General features: G+C 30.3%; 1 protein-coding gene across 1 annotated transcript in view; it reads left to right on the forward strand.

Moving 5' to 3' along the window:
- LOC118194079 (lysosomal Pro-X carboxypeptidase) overlaps positions 1-24390 on the forward strand; it is a 103503-nt gene that overhangs the window by 10893 nt on the left and 68220 nt on the right. The window contains exons 2-5 of the mRNA XM_085813883.1: positions 3613-3753; positions 10381-10482; positions 10716-10897; positions 17722-17879. Of these exons, the coding sequence (XP_085670009.1) occupies positions 3613-3753; positions 10381-10482; positions 10716-10897; positions 17722-17879 (583 nt within the window). The remainder of the gene's footprint in view (positions 1-3612; positions 3754-10380; positions 10483-10715; positions 10898-17721; positions 17880-24390) is intronic.

Consider the following 24390-nt stretch of genomic DNA (forward strand, 5'->3'; position numbering starts at 1 on the left):
ATAATTGAAAGTTCAAGCTTAATCTTTATAATATTGCCCCAATAGTAACAGTTTGCAAAACATAATAAGCTGGATCAAACTAGAAGAATAGGGAACAGTGCAGTCCACTACATTAACTGAAATACCTTAGAATCAGTAAAGATAATTTTTGCCTAGCTTTAATAGCGTCCGTTATACATTATTAGCTGTGTATCACAAGATTGGTGACAAAAGCTAAGTTGTTTCGCTAAATTTTGTTTGGCGAAAAAAGCTAAGTTGTTTCACTAAATTGTGTTTTGATCCTGTTGCGTACTGAAATTAAGCCTGAATTGTATTAGTTTAGTTATTTACTATACCTACGTTTATTTCTTGCACATGCTAAAATAATCTGAGTCCTGAATAAATAAACTCCCACATATACTTAACACTTTATCTAGGGCCGGCGCTAAATACCGCCTGAGGCAGTCTCTACGGGTCTTAAATTCTGCTACAAAGCGCCTTCCTAAGTTCTAAATTTTCACCGCACCTAAACTTTGCATCCCAGTGCTTTCCCTAAATCATAAAAAACTTCTCATCCCTTAATTTTGCTGCTCGGTGCTTTTCCAAATTCCAAAAATTTCTTCTTCCCTAAATTTTGCCGTCCATTGCTGACATATTCTGCCGCCACTTCTGGGTTTATGGTGAATAACATATCAGTTATTCTTAATTAAAATAACACTAAATGTAATCTTTTCTCCTATGAGTTTCATTAACAAAATCTATTTTTAGCATATGAAAATAAATTTTTGTTGAATTTTTCCTCGTCAACATTTCTTAGAGCATTTAAAAATCTATAATCATCACCAAGCATAATGTTAGCATAAAAGGTTGCCATTCAATTACTAATATAAAAAAAGTTTAGACATCACAGCATGAATTATTACTGAAGCTGTCATGTATTGATAAACATGCGGTAATGAAAGCAAAATATAATAAATAATGACTTGCCAGGTCGGCGTCATTGATATAAAATAGGTGAATGTTTCAGTTTGATGTGTATGCCAAGTAGATACTCAGCTACGGTGCCAAATTATTAATTTCACAAATTTATGCTTACATGATTGTTTTTCCATAACAAGGTATTTTATTTAATGCCTAAGTGAAATTAAGAATTGGAATTTTTATGTGAAAATCTCCACGTGTTTTATTATGGAAGAAAAAATGAAATACGCATGCGTAAAGCATACAAAAAAAAGTTTGTGACTTTGAGGTCCAGATTTTAGATCATTCCGGATAATGGATGTGCGGATTTCGAACTTTGTACCGTATACACTTTGAAGAGTGGTTGGAGAACTTTGTGAGTGTAGAGGCCCATATTTTGGCTAATCTGTTATTCTGACTGTTACAGTGGTTATGTTGGCCTATTGCACTGTTACGCTTGAGCTATAATCTTGAGGAATCTCTGGATGTTTTTTAGTGGCTTTGTGTCATGACAACAGACGTTTTGAGATGTTTGGTAGTAATGGAAGAGGGGTAGAAGACCCTTAGATGCATTTCTCACAGGATTCTGCTTTGAAATTTGGATGGAGCTTGATAAGTCGTACTGTCTAAGGTGCTCAAGGCCCATGCTAATGACAATCTTTTGTTTCTCACCAAGATCAAATTCGTGGACTGATGTTACTGTCAAACAAGTGAGATAAGTTGCAACAGCAAGAGTGTAGATTGGAGTCCTGGAACACTTTACAAGTCTATGGCTTGTAATTCTGCTATTTAATTCTCTAACATATTAATGTAAAATACAGTGCAAAATTAAAAAAAAAAAAAAAAAAAAAAATATTTTCCCCCTCCAAGTTAAAGTAAATTGTTTTTGTATGGATTTTAAGCACAGCTTCCTGAATTTCTCACAAATAACATATTATTAACAGTACAAGTAGTTATTTATTGTTATCTACTAGCATGTTCATCTACTAACATAGTTTTAATTAAAAAGCTTTTTAAAATATACCCGTAAAAAGTTACTGAGAACTAATGAAATTTTTATTTATAAAATATGATACACTATAAATACACAAAACAAGGAGCTGTCAAGAACTAACAAAGTACTTAATTAAAAATACCCTTAAAATTCTCCAAACAAAAGCTTTCAAGAACAAATAAAATTTCATTAAAAAGTTAAAACATTTTTTAGAAACTATTCAAGTTAAAACTGCCTAGAACATTCAAACTTTAAATAGAAGGCCTGATTAAATTCAAAATCAACCAGGAAAATTGAAAAAGTACAAATATACCTACGGCATCTTACCATTTGCATACAGTCAAAAGTCGTTAATCCGGACTCGTCGGGACTTCGGCGATTCCGGATTATAGATCATCAGTTTAAATCTGGTAAGATGGCATGCAGAAATTATAAAATTAAAAATATGAAACCGTAATTTATGAAATAAAGAACAATTATGATCTAAAAGGTATCAAAATTTACAAAAAAAAAAAAAAAAAAAAAAAAAAAAAAAAGCTTAATATTTATTTGTTTACTTTATTAAACATTTCTTTCAATGTGAGTTGTTTAAGTTGCTTCATTTTTTATGTGATAATACTTTCTCTTTAATTCTATAAACAGACATAATTTCTTGTTCAGTTACAAAGTTCCGCTGTTCAAGTCCTATAATTGCTGTTTCGAAAGGGAATTATAATGACGAGGAATTTGATTTAAATCATATCAAAGACGGAGTACATCAAGATGAAATACTACATTTAGTAAGGAATTATAAGCCAAATAAAATAAAAACATCTGCCCTGAAGATAAGGATAGTGCTGACAGATCAACTTCCAATTCATTGTGTGCCGCAGAGTAGCGTGAAATTGATAAACAGATTTTGGAATGGTTAGATAAGCAAAGGATATGCCTTTATCCATTTTTGCAGCAATTCCACTTTTTGTTTAATGGACTTCGAAACATACTTTCGCTGTGTAGATCCTTTACATATTAGTAAATATATATCAGAAATTCTTTTTGACATGATCGAAAGTTCAAGCTTACTTTTATAAAATTGCTCTAACAGTCTGCAAAAAATGATAAAGCCGTATCCAATTCAAAGATTAAGGAACAATGCAATCTGCAACATTAACTGAATTAGATAATTTTAGCTTAGCTTATACCTTCCGTTATGCATTAAACGTGCATTCGTAAACATATTCTGCGCATGCACACACGAATATTCGCTGCCGTAAAGGTCTTACGCGCATGCTTCAAAGCGACGCATGTGCAGAAAGTTTGTAGCTTTGAGATCCGGATTATAGATCATTACGGATTATGGGTGTCCGAATTAACGACTTTTGACTGTAGTAGTAAAAGTTACAATAAAAATATCTAAGTTTGCAAATTGTTAATATTTTGTATTTGATAAAGGGTGTTTTACTTTTCTTTATATTGAAATTATTCTGTATTTCTAAGCATTTACCAAATTGAAAGTTTGGTAAATGCTTAGAAAAATTTCTAAACTTATTTTAACTTTTATTTTTATTTCTGCTTTTTGTCTATTAAGCATTTTTTAAAATAAATATTTAAACTATATTTTGTTTCATTAAAAGTAGCTATTCATTTGCATAGATAATCAAGAATTCATTGTTTACCTTTACTTTCTTTGCCTTTTTTAGGTGGACCATTTTACATACACAAATACCGATTTCTTCTTGCAGCGTTATTTTGTAAATAGCAAATATTTTGATCCAAAGAATGGAACTGTATTTTTCTATACAGGGAATGAAGGATATATTGAAATGTTTGCAAACAATACGGTAAATGTTGCAATTATTATTTTGCAGTTATACAGTATTTGATTATTCTTAAATAACCAGCTTCAAATATTTTTTTAATTATTGTATTTTATCACCTCAATTTTTTATTATCTTTATATTTTCCTGCTAAATAATAAATTGACAGGCAGAAACACTAAAACAACTTTAAGGAGAAGCTTTAGGAAAAATATTAGCCCTTTTGAGAGCCTGTGATTAGTTCTTTCCAGTTAGATCTTCAGTATTTCCGGATTTAATTTTGAAACACTTTTTGAGTTTCTTAGAAAACATGCTTTCACACTGTAATTTGACAAATGCCAAATAACGTATAATTCTTCAAAGAATAGTATGGTTTGATTTTCTTTTTCTAAAATGTTTAAATCAATTATAAATATCAAGGCAGCAGCTAAAATAATAATTATAAAAATATGCATAATGATTTTAATAAATTCAGCTTGTGTCATTTCATGGGTCCAATGAGCAGTAAAGTAATAATACTGACACTACATTTGTTGCTTTTAAATCACTTTGTTTGCTAATCAATAACAGATTAAAATTCAAAGGAAAATTAAAAAGTCATGCTTTGCTAAATGGTAGTATACTAGAATATCAGAGATGAAATTATTTTATTTCAGGCAGTGGTAACAGAATTCTTCTAAATTGCTGATTCTGTTGATTAAATTTGAAAGACAAACACCTTGCAATTTAGGTAAAAATAACATGGCGAACAAATATTAATTTAGAAGTCAAACAACAAAAAAACAGCGTTATATTTGCAAATTTTCACAGGACTAGTTTCGATGGTTTTATCGAACCATCAACCTCAGCTGCCAATGTGCAAATGAACAAGTAAAATATAGTGATAAGATAAGAATGGCTGTATGGGAGTTAAGTTACTGGGATCATCTATTGAGGAAACAATAGATTATGTTTTAGTTTTCTTGTTTCATTAATAAATAGTACCAGTAGATTAATTCCCATCCAGCCATTCTTATCACTATACCTTATATCCTTCATTTGCACTTTGGCAGCTGAGAATGATGGTTCTGTAAAACCATCAAAACTACTCCTGTGAAAATTTGCAAATATAATGCTGATTTTTGTTGTTTTACTTCTAAATTAAACATCTTACACTTTGTCAAGTGGCAACATATTTCATTTAACCACTTAGCTCAATAAATTTTAGAAATTAGTCACAAAATTTATTTTTTAAATACAGAATTTGTGAGAAAATTGCATTTTTAGATGATTTATTTGTGAAAAATCATTCACATGTATATATAAAGAGAGAGCGAGAGGGAGAAATTACTCCTGTCATGTTGTCTTTTTGAACACACATAAGTATGAGTGGTAAGTTTATTTTATGTAAAATAGTCCTGTAATATTGCCTTTTTTATGCATGCAGGTAGTAATAAACATTTTACATAGCTTTACATTTAGTTATTACATATCTAGAAAATTGATCTATAACTTAATATTTTATTTGGTATGATGTATTTTTAGGAAGGATACTTTTTTATGTATTTAAAAACAAGTAACGAATGAAAATTAAAACACTCAAATTGCAGTAATGTAACATCAAAACTATTTTGTATGCTTTTAACTAATAAGTTTATAAGAGTTTGTTGACCTCTAATAAAACTTGTAATAAACTCTAATAAAACTAAATGAACATTTAGCAAATGCAACACAATATATCTATGAAAGCAGATGTTTTACTATGAATTCAATGGGGGGGGGCCTACAAACTTGCTCTTAAGGCCAACCAATGCCATCTGGAAGCAGATAAAATACATAGTACATGATAGTCAAAATTTAAAACTTTGAAATGAGATGCGTGTACCACATATGGGCAAATCAGGCTGCACAAAAAAGAGCATACATTCAAAACTGCTGTTTAAACTGCTGAGCTTTTTGATTAAATTTGAAACACCTTCAGATGTGTTTTAATTTTCTGATTGGCAACATGTTTTTAAATCTCCGAGTTAATTTATCAAAATTTCAGAAGTTCATGCAAAACAAAATAAGTAAAAGAAATTTTAAAAATTCTAAATTGAAGCTTTGAAATGCACATATTCGGGTAAAGGATGGTGTGTGTTTAAAGGCTGCTGGCTCTAGATGGCACCATTTACCATTATGATCTGGAACATAAATACATATATATTACGTACAGATTTTTGATTATGTAATATGAATAGCAGCTTGTGCAACTGGCTACATAAAATAGCAATTATAAAAAAAGAAAAAATATATAATGATTTTTAATGAGTCCATCTAGTGTAATTCCATAAAAATGTTCAGTATTTTCAACTAGTCATCTCAATTAAATGCATTTAAATCAATCATATTAGAAAGTAAAAAAATTATTAAGAGATGTGTTTATTGCTTTTAAATTGCTTGGTTTGTTAATCAATAATAGACAAATTAAATTTGAAAGTTAAATCTGGTGCTTGAAATAAATGAATTGTGAATTTAACTAAATGGTGTAAATGAATTGTGAATTTAACCAAATGGTGATCCAACATAAAAATTAAAAAATTATTTTATTGTGATCAATAAACCACTGGCCTCATCTGCAGGGCTGAGTCAGTAGGGAAAATGACCGACTCCTGGAATTTTAAAGACTCCGACTCCCTCATATATATATATACACATGTAAACATATACACATGGATTATAGCTTATTTTTTTAATATAAAAGAAGTAATAGATGCTACAGGGAAAAAAAAAAATTGATGGCATAGGAAATTATTTTATATTAATTAGCATTTATTATGAAATGGGAAAAACTAGCATTAGTTATTCTAAGAAACAGTATATAGCTTCAGTAAGATTTTCTTTGTTTTAGGGCCATTGATCCGATTTGATAAACTTCAGAGCTGAGAAGAGTCTTTCCTCACTAACTTAAGTAGGAGGAAGAGCTGTTACTGTTAGGGCTACTTTTTTTAACTTTTCAGGATAGATTTTTCAGATTTTTAACTTTTCAGGATTTTTTTTTTTTTTTTCAGGGTAGAAGTTCTAAAAGAGGTGTCTTGCAAGTGCAATAATATTTCTCTATTTCTTCAAAGGCCATGTAGAAATCTTGTTTGTATTTTTTCATTTTTATATCTAAAGATACTTGGTTATTTATTTTCATTCGCTTTGCCTTAGCCTTTTCAATATTATCCAAAAATATTTCTCAAAATCTAATTCATCACTGGAAGAGGATGATAGAGACTCTATTGCAGTGTCTGCAGTTTGGCTGTACTGATTCGACTTCTTCAATTGTTCTGAAAATAATTTCATTCTTAATGAAAGCTCATAGAAGGCTTTCTTTGCCTTTTTAATTTGTTCGTCATTCAAAAAAATTCAGTGTTTCGGATCTACATATATTGAACTCAGCAAGATCTCATTGTATAGCAAACTAGTTTCTCTTTTCTTCATTGAAAAAATGATTCCTTCTGCAATAAACCCTCTATTTCAGAAAGAACAAACTTCCCAGTCTTCCATTCTCGCCTCCTGTCAATTCTTCAGATTACAGCTTTTTTGTGGCTATATACGGTGTAGAAAGAAGAGTTTCCAATTCTCCAAGATCATTCCACAGTCTTTCTGTTAGTGAAACATTAGAGTTATCTACATCTTCTAAAAAAATTCTTAATTCTAAAAACCTCTTTATCATTAACTATGTACTTCCTTATCGCATTGCGTGATCAATAATTGCTCCTTTCCCTGCTCGCTTTCTAAGAAAGGCGTCAATTTTGGGAGTTCTTGCTGCTTACCTAAATTTATCAGTGAGATTTGCAACTAAATGAATCAGTTTAATCACTAATGGCAAATATCGCATAAATCCTCCTCCCTAATATTTATTTATTAATATGTCAGTAAAATAGAAAAATGTATACAGTCCATAAATAAAAATAATTACTCAGTTTGTCATTAATTTTTTTTCAATTCATTTTAATTTCATTTCAAATTTAAACTGTCCCACAAAAACTGGAGTCGGAGTCACTGTTTTTAGCGATTCCAGCTCTGACTCCTTTTACCCCAAAATCTGTCTGACTCTGATTCTGACTCCACAGCCCTGCTCATCTCGAATCATATTATCTATTTATACATTTCCATAACTACTTAATAAAACATTGTGAATATTTTCTATTTCAAAATGTAAAGGTTTTGGGAGATCTATACGATTTTCCCAATGGCTGTCACTCAATAGTTTCAATGTAAGAATTTTAAGGAGTTTTCTTAATATGGTTCATTGAAAACTTGACAATGCAAAAAATATATGTAGCTTTTAAACCGCATTAAAAACAATTTGCTGCCTTCGAGGAAGATTTTGATGTATCATTAGCTACCAAGTTTAATGAATGACTGCTGCAAGATGCAGAAAATGCTCTGGGATTTTAAGTTTTAATTCTTAATTGTATTTCCAAATTGTCGCCTTTCTTATTTAAACCATTGTCGTAACCTTGATCTCCATATTTTCTAATTTTAATCTATTTTTCTCCATCTTTTCTAATAGAGCTTGAGATAATTCCAACATTGCATTCAATTCCTGCATCTGATTGATCAGTGGAAACATATCTTACTACAAATGTCATTTGTTAACCTTACTCGCATCAGGAGTGAAATCAAGAATAAGCGAATAATATTTCGCTTTTTGAACTTGTTTTATAATATAAGACTTTATGTTATGTAACTATTCAATAATTTCATCCTGAATGTTTTTATCTAAATATGTTGCTGTCTTTTCTTCATTACTGAGGATTCTACAAACACGTTCTTTCATTATTGGGTCAAATTCAGACAACAATTGTATTAACTTCCGAAACTTTCCATTATTATGTTCATAAGGCTTGTCACTTGTTCCTGGAAAAGCTTGAGAACGTTCACCAAGCAGTTTGATACTGACATTATGTACAAATTGCTTCATGTCAATATTTAATTGCAGAATTAATTAATCTTTGTGCAACTGATTCTATTGTCTGACAGGTTTCTAATCTGAATATATCAACCAATTTCTTGACACATGTTCTCCGTTTTTCAAAATTCTGTAACAGAACTTACCCTAAATCTTTGATTTGGAATTTGAGTGTGAAATGGAAAATCAGAACCGAATAAAGGAGGTAATGGAGCTCTTCTCAATAAAAGTGTTCGATCTAAGTCACTTACACCATCGGGCTATAATGGCAGAGTTTAGTTCAGGCCTTCTTCATTTTGCATTGTAGTATCTATTGCCTCGAAACCTATTGAACTCGATTCCTGCCCAGAACAACTCACAGTTTCATTATTTATGTTACTGTCCTCTTGATAATCCAAATCAGAATTGATATTAGTCTCTAGATCTCAACAATGGCTTATTTCTTTGCTTTATTTGGAACTACTTGCACCTGTTAAGAAATTACGCAATGCTCCTGATCGCTTTTGAAGTTGGGATTGCTTCTCCAACCTCTTATTTTTATATTGACTTCCAGAATCTTTTTTCTTTCATCAGACATTCTAAAACAAAAAGTTAATTGAATAAGGTTAATCGAACAATTGAAACTGAATGTACGGCTATCTTCTATAGAATGGTAAAAATAACCTGAGAAGTCTTGGATCAAAATATAGGGATTTAAAAAAAAAAAGTTATATGTTTTGGATATCATGGGGAAACCACCCAAAAATTTGTCTTATTTAAAATTTTAAATAGCAATACATATACCAAAAGGCTGTATTGAAATCAGTTTAACACTTACCCAGAAAATTGTGATTAAACATAAATATATAAAAAGTCAGCGCAGTTGGGGGAACAAAAAAAAAAAAAAAAAAAAAAAAAAAAAAAAAAATTGAGTAAACTTAGAATATTAAAGTTGCAGGTAGAACAAACAATACTACCTTACTTCTAAAAAGAACTTTTCACATTCACAATAAATGTTGCATAAACTTTATCACTACCACAATTCAAGCGCACCTGGCGGATGTTATTACATAAATAACGCATTGTTTTAAATCTCTGTCTTTTTTTAGAGGTTAAAAAAGCTTGTTAAATCATGTTAGGGGCAAGCTTGCATTTCTCACTTTGTTGCGTGGTCACATATACAGATACCCACTATCCAGAACATAGAAGCTTATCTATTCTTGTCTTTTGTGCATCTCAAAATATAGGAATGGATTGAAACCTGTCAGTTTGTGTTGTATTTGATTTTATTTTACTGTTCCTTAATTTTCTATTTTCAGCCAAACAGAATATACTTTTTGAGTTTTTTGGGGGGTGGGGGTGGAGTTCATTTGGTTTTTCCGGCATAGGCAATTGCCTACCTTGCCTACCACCTAGGGCAGGCCTTGGCATTTGATATTTACATGCCAAGGCCAAGGTTTTGGTGCTTGATTTTACTGGGTGCATGGGCTCATGAACCAGATCTAGCTGAGCTACACTGTAAGGGACTGGCAACAACAATACACTATAATGCACTTTAACTAAATATTTAGTATTTAAAAATTCTTGGAGAACAGCAACATAGAAGCAACTAAATGCATATTTAGTTAATTATTAGTCTGTGAAGTTATGATTTTTTAAAAATTAAAGCATTGTTATAATTTGAGTCAAATTGTTATAATTTGGATTTTGAAAAGTATTTTTATATACTTATTTAAATAATACTGTTATAGGGTTTTATGTGGGAAAATGCTGCTTTGTTTAATGCTTTAATTGTGTTTGCTGAGCATCGATACTATGGTCTGTCTCTGCCTTATGGAAATGAATCATACAAGGTAAGTTTAAAAATATTTTATGTAATGCCTTCTTTATTCAAGCTGTGTATCAATTCATTACAGCTGGCAACATTTTTTTTATTAATTAATTAATTAATTTATTATTATTATTTTGTGTGTTGGCAAAGGAAAGAAAAATAAATATCTATTTTTCTTGTCTTCACGTGTATTCATATCCTGTATTTACATATTATGGATGTATATTTTTGTTATATCATTTTAAAATATTACAGGATAATAAACATCTAGGTTACCTTACAACTGAACAAGCTCTTGCAGATTTTGCTAATCTTATTGCATATATAAAACAATCTACTCTTGGTGCCAGAGATGCTCCTGTTGTTGCATTTGGTGGATCTTATGGAGGAATGTTAGCAGCATGGATTCGAATGAAATATCCTCACTTAGTTGACGGGTAATTATTTTTCTTTTAAAATAATTAATTAAATCAAATTGTTAGAAATGATTATTACATACTATTTGTAAAAATGCATTGCAGTTTTTTAAATGAAAGCTAGCTTCTAAAATAATGAAACATTATCTTAACAATGCTAATTAATCATACAGAAAATAGATTCAGCAAACTAAGCTTTCAAAGCTACTTTCAGATTAGATTCAAACTGTAATTTCTTAAAGTATAAAAATGAATAGTACATTCATGTATTTCATGCACAAACCACACATGTTGCACATTTATGTAAAAGTATTTAACGCTTTGGCTGCTCATATTGTGATTTCCACAGGCAACTCAAATACAGCAAAATTTGTTCATTTTGCGCTTTTTTGCGGGTATGTATTTTCTTCCTTTATTTAGGAGCACATCCGGCCATTTCACCATTTAACCAGTGAAATAAATTATGTACAGTATTAGACTTTTAATTTAGGTTTTGACCAATAGATGTCATTAGCTGTCCACTAAATTGCGGCATCTGGAAGGTACTTGGTATTTACCACTCTAACTTTACTATGTTTGCCACCTTTTTCTGATCAGAAATGGCTGGTAGAAAGCGTTCAGTGATTGATGAAAAAAAGATACAAATGGAAGAAACAAGATGAAAAGGAAGATGCATAAATAGATGCAAACGGGGGGGGGGGAATCAGAAAGAAACACGAATCTGGTGCAAAAACTATGAAGTTGGATATTGCCTTGAATCCTCTTTCGAACTCTATCATACTAAACTACGTTTGTAAGGTATTTTTTCCTCAGTACATTATATTTTCTTAAGTATTTATGTATTTTATTTTTTATATTATGTAATAAATAGACATAACTGTAATTCAAATGAAATTTATTTAATTTTTTTTTTTTTTTTTTTTTGTGATAACACCTGAAATTATTTTTTCTTTTGACAGCTTAGTTTCTCATGATAAAAATCTATATAAAAAATGCAGATTTCAGTTGTGTAATATATATAGATTTAAAATATGGAAAAAAAATACACAATTTTTGAAGCGATTTCGGTCCACAAATTGTGCATTCAGATGTTAAATGATAGAGGGCAGTCTTTTTTTAAATCTCTGACTACATGCATAATCTTATTTTTCCTCAAAAGAAAATGTTTTCATAAAATTGACGAGGTTTGTACAATCCACGAGTCCGTAAAAGTCCTTAGTTTTTTTTTTGAATTAATTTTTGATCCTTTAAAGTTCCTAATTTCATCCAAAATTGATAGAAGATTCTTAATTTTAATCATCTGAAATTTTGGTCCATTTTTACAACTGCCGTTTTAAGTGCAAGTTAGCATTTTAGGAGAATATTTTTGGTAGTTCCTTGACAAATATGGTTTATCATTTGAATTTCCTTGTATTTCTAATGTAAATGGTGCTATACTTGAATTTCTAGCCAAGAAATGAAACATAAGCATTTCAAAAAAAAAATTTTTTTTTTGAATAAACAGATCTTAAACAACTTTTCCCTTCTGGGAATGTGAATTCTTTGAATGGTTCTTAATTTGGCAACTTATCAACATTTTAGTGATTTTAAGATCAATTTCTGTACAATATTTTTAATTCAGAGATTTGTGAGTTTTATGATGATTTTTTACAACATTTATAACCTTAATAAATTTTATCAAAATAATGGTAATATTTAGGTTAAAATAACCTATATATGGCATTATATAGGTTATTGTAATATACTAATATGGTACAACGTTCAATATCCAGAATGATCTAAAATCCGGACCTTAAAGCCACCAGCAAAAATTTTTTTTATGCTTTATGCATGTGCATTTGATTTTTTCCCCATAAGAAAACATGGAGAATCTTGATTCTTAATTTCACTTTGGCACTAAATAAAATACCCCATTATTGAAGAAACAATCATTTTTGCATAAATTTGTATGATCAACAATTTGGCTCCGTAACTGCATATCTGTTTGCCATACATCTCAAACCAAAACATACATAGAAACATCGTTAATTTTACAACTACTGATATTTTATATTCCTGATGCCAACCTGACGAATCATTAGTTATTATATATTTGGCTTTTCTTATATGGAAGTGACAGGATACTTTTAACTTTTCAAAATAGTACCAAAAATTTTAAGTGAATAACATTGTAGGGAAAATTATATGTATCCTTTGTAGTATATGTATCCTTTGAAGTATATGTTTACCTAATGTTTATTATATGATAAATATTTTTCAAAAATGAAAATATCAAGTTTAAAAATTAGCATCTTCTCATTTAAGTGGAAAATTTGTACTATGAAAAAATCAGACAGTTATTTATCTATCAAATAAAAATAAAAGTTACTAAAACAATTTTTCAGATATTTTGTCGGGCTATTATTATTTTTTAAACATGGCATGCATTCAACTCGACTTTTTTAATATTTCTGGCTTGATTTTCCTCTGTTTATCTTGCATTACTATTTCAATATTATTGTAAAGAAATATTGTTTTTTTATATTTTATTTCTGGTCAAGTATGTGTGACAGGATTTAAACTAAACATTGAGTAAATGTTTTCATTATTATAGGACAATTAAATAGCAGTTTGGGTCACAGATTTATGTAGTGTTAGAGTTATTGGCTTACTATAAATTATAATTATTTTGCTAATTGACTTAATTTTTGAAAGAAACCAGTCAGTTGGTTGAATAGAAATGACTGTGGTTAAGATTTTATCTAATATTTTCACAATTACCATGTTTCATGATTACTTTGCTGGTGTGATTATTATGCTATTATTTCTTCAGTTATAAAAGCATTTGAAGGAAAGACCAAATGTTAAGGTACTTGTGAATATTAATGGTAATCCGAGTAAAAGTTTATAACTGTGATGATAGGACAAGATAAAAGTTTTACTTATATAACTATGGAAGTGTAGAGTCCCAAGAATGATTTTACTTTGAGGTATAATGTTTTCTTGCTAAACCTAATTTATAGAAAACCATAAAATTTTATGATTTTAAAATTTTAAATCATTATTTATTTTCATTAGATCTTAAATGCTCTTATTTATTAATAAAAGCATAAATTTTTGCTTACTAAATGATTTTCTTAATTGTTTAAATTACAAGATTGAATTTTTTCTTGCAAACTGTAAGAACAGGTAGATTACATAACCAGGGTTCGTACTATCCTTAAGAGTCCTTAAAAGTCCTTAGATTTTTTGGAATCAATTTTTGGTCCTTAAAAGTCCTTAATTTTGGCCAAAATCAGCAGAAGGTCCTTAATTTTAATCATCTGAAATTTCTGTCTCTTTTAACAATTGCCATTTTTAGTGGGAATTAGCATTTTGGAGGAATATTTTCGACGATTCACTGGCATATATGGTTATCTTTTGAATGTGTTTATGGGTTATAATTTGTTTCTGTTTCTAATATAATTGATGGGATGCTCGAATTTCCAAGCAAGAAGTGAGATATAAGCATTTCAAAATTCATTTTCTCTAAAAGAGTTCTTAAACAACGTTTTGCTTTTGGAGATGTGAATTCTTTTATTAAACAGTTATAAATTTGGCAATTTTAAGATCAGTTTCTATAGAAAATTTTTAATTCTGAGATCTGAGAATTTTTGGACGATTTTTTTTAAACATCCTAACATTGATAAATTTCATTAAAATAATGGTAATATATTGAAATTATATTTAAAAAATAATATTAAAATAAAAATTTTTTAATTTTTGCTGTCATATTATAAAATTTCATTTTGGCAACTTATTATACAATATTTGGACTCTGAAAAATAAAGAAGGTATAATGCAATTTATGAAATGGCTCTTAGCAAAAGCAAAATTAGCTATGTAATTAGTTAAAAATATCTTCTTTTTAATTTTTTCATAGTAAAAGTTTTTCCCATGCAATTGTCTCGGAATATTCAAAATTCTCAGAATATGTATCAGTTTTCTCTATAAAATTAATTTTACACTTTTTCCCTCCTTTTTTTTTACAAAATATTTCTGGCTTTTTGCTGTTACTGAATTGGTAAGGATAATTTTTCTTTAGTATTTTAGCCATTGCAGCTTGGAAAGTTTAGAAGGATTTGAAGGCAAGATTTATAGACACACGATTCTAGAAGATTCGAGTAATATGTGACAAAATGAAAAATGTCTCCATGGTATCAACACGTAAGGGATGTATTTTACTGAAAGTTTGCAATGAATTTCTTACTTTTTGGAGAACGTCTGGAAGAACAATGAAAACATAATATTTGAATGTTTTACTCCTGATACCAGAATCATTTTCTTAACATGTTTATCTTCCCATTATTTTCTCTACTTTTCACTAGACACTAGCATGGAAAATATCAAAAATGCTTCTAATCTTGTCACAAGGGTGGGCAATTATAGAAAGGGATTTTTTTATTAATAAAGAAATTGAAAACTTACAATTTAAAAGATTCATCTAATATGTTTTAATGTATCATACACAGAGCTGGCACTAGGCATTTTCCCACCTGATGCAATCTCTGTGGAGCCTAAATTCTGCTTCCAATGCCTGCTCTGAATTCTAAAAGTTTTGCCATTTCTAGATTTTGTTGTTCGGTGATACCAACTCCTCTACCAGAGGAGTTTAACTCCTGAATGGCTTTGAGTGGGGGTTGACGTATTGTACTAGTCCTCTCAAGACCATCCCAAGCGAGTTCAATAGGATTAAGGTCAGGATATTTGGCTGGCCAATCCATTCAGTGAATGTTCTCGCTTTCCAGATACCCATCAGCCAGGTGGGCTCTATGTGGTCGTGCAATGTCATCCATAAAAATAAATTTAGGGCCAACAGCACCCCTGAAAATTCATATATAGGGCTGTAGGATCTCCTGCCTATACCTTTGGGGATTCGTGGAACCAGTGGCAAAAACATGGAGTGGTGTATGGTTATCTTGCATGATCCCTATCCAGACCATCACTCCTGCACCACCATAATGGTCCCTTTCCATGATGTTGCTAGGATGGTATCAGGTCCCAGGTTCCCTCCATATCAATCATCGCCAAGAATCAGGTTGTAGATTGAATCTGGACACATTCATGAAGGTAACATTAGTATGCATCATTTTAAATGCTCTCTTTTGTGGGAGGGAGTGTGTGGGATGCAAATAACAGGCTTTGTGGCATAGAGTCCTGTCTCATGGCAACTGTCTTCCTTGAAAATGATGTTTCTGTGGCAGTAGCTAGGTCATAAGACAGTTGTGTGGTTGTAGATGTCCTATGACGCTTGGCTGAAAGTACCAAATATCGTCCGTCATTGGTTCTTATGGCTTTTGGTCGACCTTGTCCTAGTCTTCTGGACACTGTCTCGCTGTTTTTAAACTGATTCCATAAATTAGAGCTGACAGTGTTACATCCAGTTCTCTTACAATCTGAGCTTGGGACTGCTCTGTCTCAAGCCTAACCACAATTATCCGTCTCATACCTTTGTTAAGCCATGATGTGTACTCAGTTCACATGAAAACAGCAAGATTATTCAAGAAAGATAATAAAAATCACTATTGTGCTGCAGAGTGAAATGAGCTGAGTAGCTGGATGCGGACTTTTATACCTCCTGCTGGCGTAACGAACCCCGCAGGAGCATATAAAATCATCTCAGCGACACTAGCGCCACAGTAACATTATACAGTGCAAAGTCTGTAATCCGGATGTCCATTTTCCGGAATGATCTATAATCTGGACCTCAAAGCCACAAACTTTGGTATACTTTACGCATACACATTTAGCACAAAAAACGAAGCAACTTAAACAACTTGCATTGAAAGAAATGTTTAATAAAGTAAACAAATAAATATTAAGCTTTTTTTTTTTTTGTAAATTTTGATACCCTTTAGATCATAATTGCTCTTTATTTCATAAATTAAAGTTTCATATTTTGAATTGTATAATTTCTGCATGCTATCTTACCAGATTTATATTGATGATCTATAATCCATAAAAACCCTTAAGCTGGAATCGCCGAAGTCCCAACGAGTCCGTATTACGGACTTTGTACTGTATAGCAACCAACTGTCCAAGATTTCACTGCTATTTTAGGAGAAACATGGGAAAATGTTTTTCATCTTTTAATTTCGTCCACCAGTATATTTGACTAGTCTCAAGCAGTAAATGCAAGTCTTAGTTATTGAAATTGTTTCTGAACAGCAAGGCAATCTTCATTTACTTAATCATTTGATTTAGAAATAAAGTTAAATTTCCACTATCTGTTATGCTTTCATTATTATCTGATTATTGCAATTAAAATAGAATTTGTTCTGACAACTGAGGATGTAGAACTTTTTATCTCTTACTTTCATTCTGAAGTATTTTATGTATTTATATATTAGTATATTTAACATTTATGGTGGCTGTGTACAAAGAGTTAATTCTATAATTTACACATGTGAAAAATTGACATAAAAACTGTATAGCCATGCATGTTATTGAATGTGGTTAATATTTATTTATCATAAAAAATTATTTGCTGTTAAAATTTGAAGTTACGAAAGGTCTTTCCTACACGTTGAATATTTGAAACTGAATTTCCTTGTTTAATGGATTCAGGAGCAAAGATACCTGTTTTTAGAATATAAAAAACATAGTATCTTGCTTGTATGAAATAATTCTTTATGAAATAAAAATGTTTGTGCAAACCACATTTAAATTAGATAAAATGTGTTCACTATTTGTTATTTATTAAAACTTTTACTTTTGTGAAGGTACATATTATTACTTTAGCTACATTTTTGTTAACCTTATATGTTCATTAAATATTTGTCCTGAAAGCGTTTGAATAGTATCCCTCAAATTTATTTTATGATTAGGGCGGTTGCATCTAGTGCACCTATCTTACAGTTTGATGGTTTGGCTGACTGTGCAAAATTTTCTGAAATAGTGACAAATGATTTTTCCATGGTTGATAATCAATGTGCATTGTCTATTAAAAAGTCTTGGAAAGTTATTAGATCTTTTGCTGCTTCAGGTATGTATTTCATTACTTTTTTGATCTGCAGTCTTTTTATGTATTAGTAACTTTGAAATTTCTGATTGTGTATAGTTGTTAGTGATGCTGGATGCTATGTTGAAGAATTTTTATCTCCAGTGCGCAAGACTGTGTATCGGAAATTCTAAAGATATGCTTTTTAAAAATTATTTTGTGATATTGCTGTTGAATTGAATTTTATGGTTTAATTGCAAAGAGCATGATATTTAATAAATAACACACAAAACATTAAAAAAGAAGCCCCTTTGGGTATAATATAAAATCTGAAGACTTTCAGATTTTTTTTTTTTTTTTTTTTTTTTTGGCTGTCTTTTCAAAAGCCTCACAGGGTTCATACGGTCCTCAAGAGTTCTTAAAAGTTCTTCGATTTTTTGGAATTGATCTTTGGCCCTTAATGTCCTTAATTTTGGCTAAAATCAGCAGAAGGTCCTTAATTTCAATCATCTGAAATTTCTGTCTCTTTTTACGACTGCTATTTTGAGTGTGAATTAGCATTTTGGAGGAATATTTTTGGCAATTCACTGATGTATATATGGTTATCTTTTGAATGAGTTCATGAGTTATAATTTGTTTCTATTTCTAATATAAATGATGGGATACTCGAGTTTCTAAGCAAGAAGTAAAATATAAGCATTTCGAAATTCTTTTTTTTTTTTTTTTTTTTTATAATAAAGAGCTCATAAACAACATTTTGCTTTTAGGGATGATTTTTTGAATTATCTTATTAAACTGTTCTAAATTTGTCTAACTTTCAACACTTGCCAACCGGGCCTACATCAGGCCTTTCAGGTTTGTTTCAAAATTTTGGTGATTTTAAGATCAGTTTCTATAGAAACTTTTTTAATTCTGAGATCCGAGAATATTTCGACGATTTTTTTTAAACATTGTAACGTTGATTAATTTCATTAAAATAAAACATTTTAATTTTTTCCTGTCATATTATAAAGTTTCATTTTGGCAACTTATTATATAATATTTTAAATCTGAAAAATAAACAAGGTATAATACTATAAAGCACAATTTATGAAACAGCTCTCAGCAAAAGCAAAATTAGCTATGTAATTAATTAAAAATGTGTTCTTTTTAATTTTTTTTTGTGGTAAGAGTTTTTCCCATGTAATTGTCTCAGAATATGCATCAGTTTTCTGTATAAAATTAATTTTACACCTTTTTTCCTCCTTTTTTTTTCCCAAAATATTTCTGGCTTTTTGCTGTTACAGAATTGGTAAGGATAATTTTTCCTTAGTATTTTAGACATTACAGCTTGGAAAGTTTAGAAAGGTCTGAAGGCAAGATTTATAGACCCACAATTCTAGAAGATTCGAGAAATATGTGACAAAATGAAAAATGTCTCTATGATATTAGCAAGTAATGGATGTATTTTACAGAAAGTTTGCGATGAATATCTTACTTTTTGGAGAACGTCTGGAAGAAAAATGAAAACATAATATTTGAATGTTTTACACCTGATACTAGAATCTTTTCTTAACATGTTTATCTTCCCTTTATTTTCTCTTTTTTTCACTAGACACAAGCGTGGAAAATATCAAAAATGCTTCTAATATTATCACATGGGCAGGTATTATAGAAAGGGATTTTTAATTAATAAGGGAGTTGAAAACTTACAATTTAAAAGCTTCATCAAATATATCTTAATGCATCATATACAGAGCTGGCACTAGGCATTTTCCCATCTGATGCAATCTCTGTGGATCCTAAATTTGACTCCATAGTGCATTTCTAAATTCTGCTTCCAATCCTTGCTCTAAATTCTAAAAGTTATGACATTTCTAGATTTTGTTGCTCAGTGTGTCACTAAATTCTAAACATTCTGCCACAGCAGCTCTGTAACCGGCTTTTACCATATATATTTCATATTTCTTCTGAATGTTCACATTACTAAAGAAATAAAATTAGCCACTTTTTCTATACATTCTAAATGCATTTAGTTATTATTTAAAAAATATTAAAATTAGTGCTTTTTAGAATAACAGAAATCCCTAATTAAATTCTAAAATGAAAAGGAAACATACTGAAGAAAGAAACTGAATATGTAAAGAAAATTAATCTTTAAAGATATGTGCAGTTATTATTATGCAAATTACCCAATTCTTTATGATTTCAGCCTTTACTATAATTTCCCATTTGTATTTCCTCATATGATAGAGTTACTGAGCCAGATTAAATTGTATAATCTTTGACCTCTAGTCCACATTTTTAGTTTGAATTTGACTGTTCTTGTTTAATTATGCCACTGTGAACTATAATTGATTTTGTTAGCATCAGAACATGCCTTTATATTCGAAGTTCTTTTTTAAAAAAAAAGGCTTATTCAAACCTTTGTCTGATATTGAAGTTACTTTCAGACATAGCGATAATTTGCTTGACGTCTGTCGGGGGTTTTGGGCTATTTAACTTTTACTAGATCAAGTAAACCTTCCTAGCTACATTGTGGAAAGGTTGACAAGTTAGGAGATAAAGCACGCAGAAACTAGCAGGAGCATTGGTTTGCATATTGAGACAAATTTCTAATTGTTAGAAAAGATGCTTAAAGAGAAGGAAATTGATTATAAACTAGCTAAAATGTTTGGGAAGGTTTCAAATTAAAATGATGGATAAATATTTTGTTAAGTGTTGTTGTTACAAAACATAGCTTTTAATGTGTTTTAATATCGTTTAAGAATCAATGTCATAAATTACATGCATTTAAAACTGTGAAATTTTATTAGATTTTCATTTTAATAGGACTTTTTTAACAAATATTGTTAAAAAATAAAATTTTTTAGTGACCATGTAAATCCATAATGACTAAGATTATCTGATTACCTAATTTAATTATTTATAACTAACTGCTTACCCATAAAAAATATCTCCACATAATAAAGTGAGTTATTTATTGCCCTTCATTAATACTCACTGTGGTCACAAGATAAAGCACAAAAATGTAAAAATTCAAGTAAAACTTTTTCTTTGCATCTAGTGAGACTTAAAATAATACAAAATAACTTATCATTTCTGGTGTTTTAAAAGGCTTATTGGAGCCTATAAAGTAGTATATTAACTGGGTTACAACCCCTGGAACTCGACACGAGGCTACAACACTAACTGCATCAAACAGGGCCTGACTAACTTTCAACGCTTGCCAACCGGGCCTACATCAGGCCTTTCAGGTTTGTTCTAATCAGCAGGTCTCTCTCTAGACAAGCAGCAACAGTTACAATATTCAGTCTTTCTTTATGAAACTTGCTGATTGTGATCTTACTTCTCATTTTAACCTATGCCATTTGACATAAAATCTACCTGCTATTAACTAAATCTCTAGACTGACCAAATATGTGACAAAATGAGATATAAAAAAAATCAACATAAAGCTAACTGTTAGTAAATGTCACTTATCTTCTTTCAAATATGCCCAACTAGTGTATTTATTGCTACTTGATAAGTTGCATAAAGTTTATTTTATTCTCAAACTTATTAATAATTATGTTAATTAATTCATGTTTAATAATAACGCATATTACTTAGGGATGTATTTTATGTTTAGGATGGTATTACAAAAGTGAAATTCAGGCATAGATGGTATTTTTAATTGAATTTATTCAGTTTCCATTTGCTCATAGGTCCTTAATGTTTTTCATTAATGGTCCTTAAAAGTACTTAATTTTCGTGTTCATAAATGTGTACGAACCCTGGAGTAGTAATCACAATACACAAACTAAACGTCTATTGTTTTCCCTGTGCCCTAGTAGCAAAGACCTTCTATTGGGAGTTTCCATTAGAAATTCTTTGATAGTAACTTCCCACTTTTCTTTCTATGAGCTGTAACCTATTCCAAGGATAAATTCCTGAAATAACAAGATGGATACAGCGATGCGGTGTGTGTGGGGAGGTGTGTATTCTAAAAGGGAGCAGTGTAATTTTTATCTACACTATAGAAGTTATCAGGGAGATTTTGAGGGTCCTGTACATGCTTTTTGATGACTTAACTAGTGAAATCTGCTTAATTTTTCAGAAGGGATGTTAAAAAAAATAATAACTGAAAAAATTGACATTATTAAAATTTTTTAGTTGCATTAGAGCTTTCCGGTTAGTTGAATGATGGATAGTTGGGCTTTTGCTGCATTAATAAGTAAAAAGAATTTTCTTAATTAATGGGATGCAGTCATCAAGGAGGATAATACTGTATTCATATAATATGCTACTTTTGTAATGCTAGTACTATATCAGACATTTTGTTGAAGCATTAATTTAATATATCCAATTTATTTAATTATTTTTTTTTAATTTTTATTAAATTTATTTGATTTTAGCAAAGGGCTAAAAATAAATTCTAAGTATGTAAATAGTTGAATGGCACCTAGATGAATGCTTTAGAATAATGTTTTGGTAAATTGACTCAGCATTTCTAAGTGCATACCGTGGAACTTCCCAGAATGCAAGCAAAAGGAATCATGGACCTGTAAGGACTGTAAACAGTATGAAAGACCCAGTGCTTAAAATGGTAAAAGAAATTACCAAAAGGAAGGGTGTAGAATCATCTAGTGTGTGGAGTGTTATATATATTGACTCGTCAAACATAGATAAATTACTGTTTATTTATAAGATTAAACTAGATTACTTATACGTAGAGACATTGATGCTACATAGTCGGCGGCAAGTGACGAGAGTGATGCAGCACAAACACCGTGCACTTGCCTAGCTACAGCAAGGTTAGAGGCACTGCCATCTATTGGCTAGCACAGTAATTAATGTCTAACGTGGAGGAGCTATAAAAATAATAAATTAATCACTGAGACTGCAAATGATATTTATGAAAGGTTGTGTCTTGTGTCTGAAGTACAGAGTAGTAGAAATTAATGAAAGTAAAAATAGCAGAAATTAGTGAACATAGAAAAATTCTCTGTAGGTGTTCTACAGATATCTAGGGTATAGAATCATCTAGTGTGTGGAGGAGCTATAAAAATAATAAATTAAAGCACTGAGACTGCAAATGATATTCATGAAAGGTTGTGTCCTGTGTCTGAAGTACAGAGTAGCAGAAATTAATGAACGTAAAAATGGCAGAAATTAATGAAAAGTTCTCTGTAGATGTTCTACAGAGATCTTCATTTCACAGAGAAGACTGCATGTAGAAAGTTAAATAAACAGTTTTCTCTGATGCATGATAAGAGACGGTATAACTAACGATACTATTTTATGACAAGATGTAGTTTAGTGCCAAAACAAAAACCTTCTCAATTTTGATTTAACAGACTGTGAACAGAGAAAAAATATCAGTGTGCAAGAAAATGAGTGTATAAATGAAATCTGCATCTTTTGAATGCACGCACACTATGTAACTGATATAACAGTCAGTAAAGTGTGTTGTAGGATAATAGCTTATAACAACATTATTATCTCTCCTTAGAAAGAATTAGTAAGCCTCCAGCTCCCCAATAAATCGAATAATGCTTTAAATTAAAATGACCAACCAACCATTGTATCCTGTTCAGCGTTCAACCCTTGTTTTCAGTCCCCAATAATCTGTCCTGAATAATGTTTTTGTTGTTTTAATATTGGTGTTAACTCATCCAGTGCAAAAAGAAAACTAAACTTTGACAGTTGAATGTTGAGGTTGACTCATTGAGCACAGGGAGAGTATTAATTTTTTTTTTAATAATAAAACTCAAAATTTTGAGTTCAAGTTCCCAATTAACTAAGTCATCAGCATTGCACAGGCCATGCAACATAGATTTCTCTAGAAACGATACAGTCCAGGAATGTTGTTACTTTTTTAGAATAAAGAGGAAATAACCAAATTAAAAAAGAGGAATTAAAAGGCTATTACTAAATTACATTATAAAGCTGATTTACATATTTATCTTATATGCAAAACAATATAATCATTGCTTGTGTTTTTGTGCATTAAGCTGCTGAAAAATATCAGTAAAGACATAAAGTAAGAAATTTAAAACCAATTTTGAATTCCTCTTCTATTATGTTCTTTTTTCTTTAAATTTCATTGATTCTTTGAATTGGGATATTGCTTGTTTGAAGCATTTTTCTTTTAAACCTAAAAAGGCCAAACTAACTAATTACATAAACATATTACATTAAGAGGAATATCCTACAACACGAATTAAAGAATCAGACCTTTTATCTTTAAAATTGAAAAATAACTTGTTTGGTTTAATTATTTAAAGCAAAAAAAAAAAAAAAAAAAAAAAAAGGGGGGGGGGGCGGCTCAATTGCTTGAAAAGTTAGCTTTTTTTGTCAATTTTTATTTTATTGCCAAAAGGTACTCATAGAGATAAGCTACTGTAGTGAGCAGAGTTAAATTGGGGAAAAAAAAATTGTTAAAAATGAAAACCAGGAAAATTATGAAACAAAGGACAAACATACCTTCTTTAATCTTACAACTCAGCAGAATGCTTTGAAAGTGAAAAGCATGGATGCCAATAGGGTTGTTTAATATAGACGAACCCTGATTTACCAAAAAGGGGAAAACGAG

Source organism: Stegodyphus dumicola, chromosome 3 (assembly GCF_044657685.1).
Source record: "Stegodyphus dumicola isolate Sdum_Otavi_A_Nest chromosome 3, ASM4465768v1".
Lineage (NCBI taxonomy): Eukaryota > Metazoa > Arthropoda > Arachnida > Araneae > Eresidae > Stegodyphus > Stegodyphus dumicola.